Source organism: Neophocaena asiaeorientalis, unplaced genomic scaffold (genome assembly GCF_003031525.2).
Source record: "Neophocaena asiaeorientalis asiaeorientalis breed wild unplaced genomic scaffold, Neophocaena_asiaeorientalis_V1.1 scaffold327, whole genome shotgun sequence".
NCBI classification, from domain to species: Eukaryota; Metazoa; Chordata; class Mammalia; order Artiodactyla; family Phocoenidae; genus Neophocaena; species Neophocaena asiaeorientalis.
Genome location: NW_020174560.1, coordinates 8,434,088 through 8,442,516, shown reverse-complemented (window position 1 = coordinate 8,442,516; position 8,429 = coordinate 8,434,088). Strand labels below are relative to the sequence as shown.

Below are 8,429 nucleotides of genomic sequence, written 5' to 3'. Positions count from 1 at the left end.
AGCCGATGCCATTCTAGACTTTGACGTGTGTGCCGTGTAGGCAACACAGGAATGGTGAGTCACAGGTGACTGAGTCCCCAGCTCCCTGGAGGAAAAAACAAAGTGTAATATCCGAGGGGAGCGCCAGGCCTGGCCAACTCTAGTTTGGGGACTTGAGCTGATCGCTCCCTGGTAGTGGTCTCTGCAAAAGGAAACGAAAGATGCTCCTAGGGGAGCCCTTTTGCAGCCCCCTTGCCCACCTCTCATCCCTTAAGCTTCTTCTTTGGCTGCCTTGTGAGACCCAAATAAGTTAAAGGATTGCCCAGACTTCCCTGGAGGAGGGGGGCGGGGCTTGCGGGAGAGATCTTGGCTTCCCAGCGGAGGAAACAGGTCTCCTCTCGTATCGCTTGAAGGTCCTTGGGGTTTCCCTGTGAGCCCTCCCGCCCTTCCTCCAAACAAGCAAACTGCCTCACCCAGGCCGGGGCGCTCCAAAGGCAGCCGCAGGGGACGCTTTTTTCTTCCTCTTCTGCTCGGCAGCGCCCTAATGAGCAGTATGTTATTGGATTGATGATTGACCAAGACAGCACACCTCAACGTTAGCAAACACCTGGAAGCTTGTTTGCAGGGACCAGCTTTTCTCTAGTTTCCAACACCCTGGCTCATATGTTATGTCACTATCACTGGATGCCCAAATTCAAGAGTCTGTTTTCGGTTAATATATAACAAGCCCATCACAGATCCTGGTCCACCAAAGACAGGAGTGGAGTATGGTTTAAAATAACGCAGCAAGGGAACTAGTGTGTCCACGTCTTGGGTTCTGTTGTTTATCAGCCATAGGATGGACGTTGCTTAACTTCAGTTTCCTCATCTGGAAAATGGGGGATAACAATGCCTGCATCACCGGGGTGGTGTAAGGCTTGCCTGTAGCTCTGCTGTTTTGGGGATAAGACCCATCCAGGGAATGACAGTCTCCGTGTGCTGACCTGTGGTAGGATGTGCGTTTGAAATCTTCCCACAGGGATTGGTTTTGGAAATAATGGTGATCCATTTGAGCTTTCTTTTGTTCTATTTGGCCCCCACCCCATGCCCAAATGGCATGCGTCCACAAAGAGCTGGCCGGGTTTCAGATTGCAGTCCGTGTCTGTTGAACCTTGTGTTTTAGAAAAGCACATGCTGGATACTTCCACAGTATCAAAGCAGCAGAGCTTAATAGTGAAAAGCTCAGGGCTGGAGGCAGATCGCCTGCTCTTCATGGCCACTATACCACTTGGGCACATTTCTTAACTTCTCCAAACTTCCGTCGTCTTGTCTGCAAAGGAGAGTTAATAGTACCAACCTTGTAGATGGTAGGTGTGTGAAGCACAAAGCAGAGGACTGTAAAAGGCAGCGTTGATACCATTCAAACTCTCTGGATTATCCTGTGAGGATCATGACAGATATTCTTGGCAGCTCCCTGGCTTCCATCAGTCCTGAAGGCAAAGAGAAGATGATGGTTGCATTTTAGAGTGGGAAGGAGCTTGACCAAGGTACCCCCCAAAATAGTAAGTGGATAGGATTTAAAGCCCAGCAGCACTGGGTTCGAATTCTGGCTTCCTCGCTTACTAGTCAGGTGACACCGAGCTGCTGTCTCAACTCTTCTGAGGCTCACTTTCTTTCTCTTTTTTTAAAAATTTTTACTGAAATATAGTCGATTTACAATGTTGTGTTAGTTTCAGATGTACAGCAAAGTGATTCAGTCATACATATATAAATATATATATATATTTTTCACATTCTCTTCCATTGTAGGTTATTACAAGACATTGAGAAAGGCTCAGTTTCTTAATCTGTACTATAGAGCAATAATAATAACGCCTTCCCTATGTGTGCCATTAACTATTGAGAACAAGCAGTGAAAGCACTTTACAAGCGCGAAAGCCATACACATTTAAATTGTTTTTATCACTAGCACCCACGTTTCTCTTTCACCGTTAAAACCAGACATTGAAATGGCAGATTACTGTCACTCCATTGACTTTCTCCAAAGGACTGCATTACTCAGGGCAAGTCTGAAGGCAGGTCACTGATTTTTTTTTTTTTTTTTTTAATGACTCTGACATTTTGAAAAACAAGTCTAGCAAACAAGCTGGTTCTCTCTTGTTTGATGTGGTCAGAATTCCTTCTTGGTCATGTGACCCCTAACTCATGTCTTGATGCTCATTTTAAAAACACAAACAAACCTGTTTGGTTTTTTCTTTCTTTCTTTTTCAAATTCACCTTGGAAGCTATGGGGTTGATCAGAAGGGCAGGCAAGAGAGAGTGTCTTCCCCCCTGGGTGCTGGTGTGAGACCTATAGTCTAAGGAGCTCTGGGTCACAAGGGAAGGAAGAAGGAGAGGGCAACTCAAACATCTGATGTATATATCCCAACCCTAACCCACCTGTCAGCATTCCTGATGCCATCAAGAATGTCTGAGTTATTTCAGAGTGTGGGGGACAGTCCTTTCTTAGTAATACTTTTAAAAATTATTTTAAAACTATAAATAGTAAGCTACTTTATCACGAATAAAAATTTGTTGTGTATGTGTGTTTTGTGTGTGTGTGTGTATGTGTGTGTAAAACTGAGAACTCCTTATAATTAATGGGGAAACATTGGAAGCATTTCTGATAATACAGAATCAAAGTAAGTACATCTATTACCTCTGTTACTGGTTAATACTACTGGGAAAATTCTAACCAATGCAATATGACATGTAGACGTATTAGCACCAGCAAGGAAGAGACCCAATTAGCAATATAGGCCTGTGATGCCGTTATATATACACTTGGGAAAATGAAGAAAATCAATAAGGAAAAGACACTATTAGGAATAAATAGAAGGACTCAGAGTGGCCTTGGACAAAAATACACAAAACTCAGTAGGTTTCTCTTACTAATCTGTCATTAAAATATAATGGTGAAACAGAGTAGGGGTACCTGGAGCCAAGCCTCATTTAGTAGCTTTGTCATTACAATAGTGGCTTCCTGCCCCCCCCCAAAAAAATTTTTTTTAATGTATAGTAGAGATTTGGGAAAAGTAGAGAAACCCAATAATGGCTGATCTCCCCCAGAAAAACCTTAGTAATAATTATCGGGTAAAAGTCCTCTGTAAAAAGTAAGAACTTGAATTTTAGAGTCAGACAGACTTGGGTTTGAATACAAGAGTTACCATCTACTAGTTGTCGGATCTCAGGCAACATGCACAACTACTCTGAGCCTCAGTTTTGTTATCTGTGAAATGGAAATGGCAGAAAGTATCTGCCTCGTGGCTCTAGTGAGGTTTGTGAGTTAATGCATGAGCAGTGCTTCCTAGAACCTGTACTCAGTGAAAGCTTCCCTGTGCTCCTGCCTGGGCCCTAATCTGCTACGCTAGGGAATCCCAGGGCATCTCTTCAGCTACTATTTTTAGCAATCACATGTCTTTAGCACCAATAATATAGAGGGCATAGAGCAGAACAGAGGATACTTTCAACATGAGCCAGAGACAATCATATAATACACATGGGCTGAGGAATCTCTAAGGCAAGCTAGTAATTCAAAGGTAGTCAACAAACAGAGGCACATGAGGGAAGGGATTATGGTCAATATTACTTACCACTCCATCCTCTGTACCTAGAATGGTGCCTATCCCTCACTTGGTGCTTAATAATTGTATCTGAATGGATGAATGGATGAATGAATGAATGAATGGACCAGTGAATTAGCCGTGCCAAGGAATTGCTGAGCCACGTCATTTTGGACACTGCTCTTTGCAACCCTGATTCTACTCACGCTGCTCTTGTTTTTTTCTCTCCAGCAGATCTCAGTCTCAGGAGGAGGTTTGCCCCCGGTCAGCACCTTGACGAATATCCACAGCCTGTCCCACCACAATCCCCAGCAATCTCAAAACCTCATCATGACCCCCCTCTCTGGAGTCATGGCCATTGCACAAAGTAAGCTCTGTTCTTGGTCAGAAAACTTGGGGGCAGGGAGAAGCAGCATGGGAAATGAGTCAACCTGATTTTAAAAAAACAAAACAGAAGAACTAAAGAAGATCCCTGTAAAACTCACCCAACACTTGTAGGTTTGATTCAACTCGTTTCATTCCTTATTTCTCTCCTCAACAAGATTTGGATTGTTTAGCCTAAAATAAGAGAAAATTATGGAACGGAGTTGAATCTTGGTCACAGCTCACTAGCTGTGCATTGTGGGTCAAATCATTGAAGCTTTATGAGGGTCAGTCTCCTCATCTGTAAAATGGGTTGGCAATCCAATGACCGTGTGTGTAGACATGCCTGTAAATCGATAAAGCATGAGTATGTATAATATTGTAGCTTATACTTTTGTCTGGTGTTCATTCCTATCCCTAAGTGTGTGGTGGATTTTCCAGGAGGTTGGGTTGTGTTGATGTTTCTTTGTGTTGGCCAAGATGGAGCAAGACATGAGGGGCTTCCTTCTTAAAGGGGAATTTTGTGTGGTCGAACGAGACCTCCTTGGCCCACGGTGAAAACATACTGAGAAGGGACTCTGCAGGAAACTGTCACAGCATCTCTGAGCCTTGACAGATTTAAGGAGAAATAGGTTGTGTATGTCCCGGACTGAAGACAGGGAGAGGGGTCAGGTCCTTCCAGCCCCAGCAGCTCGCATCCCACAGAGAGTCCGTCCCCGTCCATCACAGATGGGCCATTTCAGGGCACAGGAAGGCTGACATGGCTGTGCCAGTGGATGTCTCTCGCAGAGTAATAACGTTGATGGGTATTCAGCATATTTCAGCCTTACGGTAACAGCTCAGGCCAAGTCTTCCTTGTGACCCAGGGAAGCATCCCTGAGAAGTCTCGGGAAAGATCTAAGGGCAGTACGTTGCTTATCTTTCTTTCACCCTGGGGATCGCCTCTCTTCCTAAACCATCTCTAGTCAGGGTAGCAACTCAGATCACTTCTGAAGAGAAGGACTTGTGCTCTCCTTGAGGGCAAAACAGGGCTAGGCCCCTAGGAGACACAGGAGTTTACTGAATGAATCAGTGTGGCTCTCTCTGTCCTCAGCAGCTGAGAGATTGATGCCCTCCCCATTGAGTTCTGTAAAGCGAAGTGGGAAAGGAGAAGCCTTTAGAGGACTCACAAAATAAAGTATTTAAAATTTGCTGCCTTTTCACGGGGCCCTCTCCAGCAATATGGTAACCACGCTAACACCAGGGTTTGAGAATGAGATAGGATAACTGAAACCAGCTTGCTTACCTTCTAGAAGATTTGAAAAGGCCTACGGATAAGATATCCCACCTATATTTTTACAACCAAAATGATACACAAACTGTCCCACTTACCTTCTCTCTTCACACGTCCAGCTTTGGCTGACACACACAGTTATATATTTTCTTAGGCACTATCTGAATTAAAACTTTCCCTGGAGCTATTACATATTTTTCTGTTTTGTTCCTCCTAATTTTTCTCACCCATACTTCTCTACCTTCTTACAATAATCTTAATCTCCTACTGCAGACAGCCAACACCAGAGTACGTTGACCTTAGAAGGGTGTGTGTGTGTGTGTGTGTGTGTGTGTGTGTGTGTGTGTACTTGAAGCGTGATGAGGGTCACCAGAAAACGTGGCTGAGATGCAGTGGTCCTACCCCATGGAGCGTCAGGATGAAGAATCAGTTACGAGTCCAAGCTTGTACTGCTCTCCACATGACAGGCCAATAAACCGAGAGATGAGTTTTGGGGCAAGGAATAGCCGACTCCTGTCCTGTTGAGTATGTGGGCCCTGCCTGGCGACTGCCGAGGCCCAAGGAGAATGTGATAACAGATTACCCGGCAGTGCCAATTCCTCGTTCTCTACTCACCTACTGGACTGGATAACATGCTTCTTAAGCAGGAACCAGTGCCCAGAAAACAGATGGAAAGGCCAAGAGTCATACTTCGCAGGAGTTCGAATGACATCAGTGGCTCTCCGTCCTGGAATTGAGGCACATCAGGGTCACAGACTGTGTTGAAAATAAAATTCCTGGGCCTCACCTCTAAAGTGTCTGACTCATTAAGTCATGGGTGAGGCCGAGGAATGTATATTTCTTAAAGTGCTCCCCAGGATAATTCTAAAACACAGGCAGGTTGCAGAAGTATGCCCTCCACTGTCATCCACTCTAGACAGCATAATTTGCTTTTCTGGGCAGAGATTTCCCAAAAAGAGCAGTGGCAATGGGCTCGGGGAGACAACAGCAAATCCATGGGGCTTCCTCGGGTACTGAGACCTTACGTAGAAGGTAGGAAAGGGAAACAGGAGATCATGGTATCAGGTGAGACACTGCCTAGAGGAGAAGCCGAACCCCTGGGGAATTGGAGATAGCACTATTCTGAGCGCTCAGAGGACCCCACCTCCCCAGTCCCAGCCAGGAGAGCCAGGAGGGGGCTTCTTCCTCTTCCCTTCTGCTCATGGGTCTCACCTTTTAGGTTTCTGATAACAGTATCAGCTGGGCTCTGAGCAGGCAATCGTTGAGGTTTTTGTGCTATCTCCATGGAGGACTGCCTCCTCCTGTGAACCTGCTTATGGAACCCTCTCCATCTCAGGAAAGGCTCTCTAGGTGTCTTTTCCACATTTGCCTAAAAGAGACCTTTCTCTGGGATTCCTCTTCATCGCATTCTTCCCCCCACTTCCCAGAAAGCAAGGTCAAAGGAACCTTGGCAGTTCCAGGAAAGAGGTCGGGGTGTCTTTCCCCTGATCCTCACATCCCCACTCCCACCCTGCCTCAGGTGCCTTCCCCAGAGTCCCGCCCAGGGAGGCGATGGAGGGTGGGTACCAGGGACCTGATCTTTGCAGTGCTGGCCCCAGTTCTACAGAGACCTTAGGATACAGACACAGTACAGAACCACGGAGGCCCTCATCCTTCCAGAACAGAAAGCAACACCTACTGGAACTGCCAACCTTCAACTTACTACTTACTCCTTCCAATACCTGGTCCTTTTGAGGCCACCAGCCCTGTGCTGTCAGATAAGATATACCCTTTTCATGGACTGATTGAGTTGCAGTGTTTTATCCCCTCTCTGTTCCAGGCAAGAGAACGAGCATCTGACCTCTTTCGGGTTTTGCACAGCCCGCTAAATGAGGGGCTTCAGGCTCCATACCTCCAGGACTGTGGAGGGGGTTTTGCTTTTTATCCAAATGTGGGTCCCTGAACACTCCTGCCCCCTGCTGGACAGATATATCTGGGCAGTAATCTGCACCTTAGTGTGGATGCCTTTAACCCTGCTCCCTCAGAGCCAGGCGTGGATGGAGCAGGCAAGCACAGGGCCCTGCAACCTCAAGGGAGCTAAGTTTGGGAGGTCACAGGACAACTTTGGGAGACTCTCAGGTCTCCGTCAGATCTGTTGAAAGCCCATTTGCATCCACAACTCGCTGTGGAATTTGAGCAAGTCAACTTAATCTCTCTAAGCCTCAGTTTTTTGGTCTATAAGATGGGTCTATAAAATTGCTTTCTGTGCAGTCTCTTACGTAACAGCCTCAGCCCAGTGCCTGGCAAATAGCAGGGCCTCCGTTGATGACCATTCACATCTGTTCACCTGTCCTCCTCCCTGAAGCCATCTCTAATCTTCCCTCTTGTTCACGCAGGCCTCAACTCCTCCCAAGCTCAGAGCGTCCCTGTCATCAACAGCGTGGCCGGCAGCCTGGCAGCCCTGCAGCCCGTCCAGTTCTCCCAGCAGCTGCACAGCTCTCACCAGCAGCCCCTCATGCAGCAGAGCCCGGGCAGCCACATGGCCCAGCAGCCCTTCATGGCCGCTGTGACGCAGCTGCAGAACTCACACAGTAAGGGCACGGGCAAGTCGGGGAGGGAGCCCAAAGGGACCTCAGCAGCCGAGCTCTTCCCTCTATGGGTCTGAAGTTTCTTGGAAGCTTATTGGTCTGGTCACTTTTCCCTACCTGTGATCAACAAAGCCAATGTCTCAAGCATAACTCTTATGCAGTGCTGTGCCTTTTCTGGTCCTCTTCTCTACCCCCAGGATTCCTGGGGGAAGATTTGATGAAGACAATTAAGGCCTATATGGAAAGGGGAGCTGGAGATAGAGAGTAAGGGTAGCTTAGATGTGGAACGAACTCATGCCCCCTTTCCCACCCTGGCCCCCGTGGAAGAGACCCCCAATCAAGCACAGCCCCTTTTCCCAACGAGCCTCAACTTAGCCTTTTCAGTTCAAAGTTCCAGGCAGCTGTTACCAAATGATCAGACTTGGCATATAATTTGCCTCCTATTTGCCTTCTCTGAAACTGAAAAATCTTCCAGAGTCCCCACACCCTCCAGTTTCCACACCCCCAAACATCTCCAATCAAGAACCGTGAACATGGGCAGAAAATACCGCCTACACATCATCCTGCACAAGGAATATTAGAGTTTCTGCCCACCACACAGAGGCTGCCTCCCGCCTCCAATTTCTACACCTACCCCAAGTCTACCTTTCAACCATTTTATTCCCA

At 46.9% G+C, this 8,429-nt stretch overlaps 1 protein-coding gene across 7 annotated transcripts in view; it reads left to right on the top strand.

Moving 5' to 3' along the window:
• HNF1B (HNF1 homeobox B) overlaps positions 1-8,429 on the top strand; it is a 51,871-nt gene that overhangs the window by 32,378 nt on the left and 11,064 nt on the right. For 4 of the 7 annotated variants that reach the window (XM_024757599.1, XM_024757597.1, XM_024757601.1 and 1 more), the window contains exons 6-7: positions 3,792-3,927; positions 7,572-7,766. In XM_024757599.1, coding sequence (XP_024613367.1) covers positions 3,792-3,927; positions 7,572-7,766 — 331 coding nt within the window. The remainder of the gene's footprint in view (positions 1-3,791; positions 3,928-7,571; positions 7,767-8,429) is intronic. The other 3 variants (XM_024757600.1, XM_024757598.1, XM_024757603.1) reach the window with 2 other exon arrangements.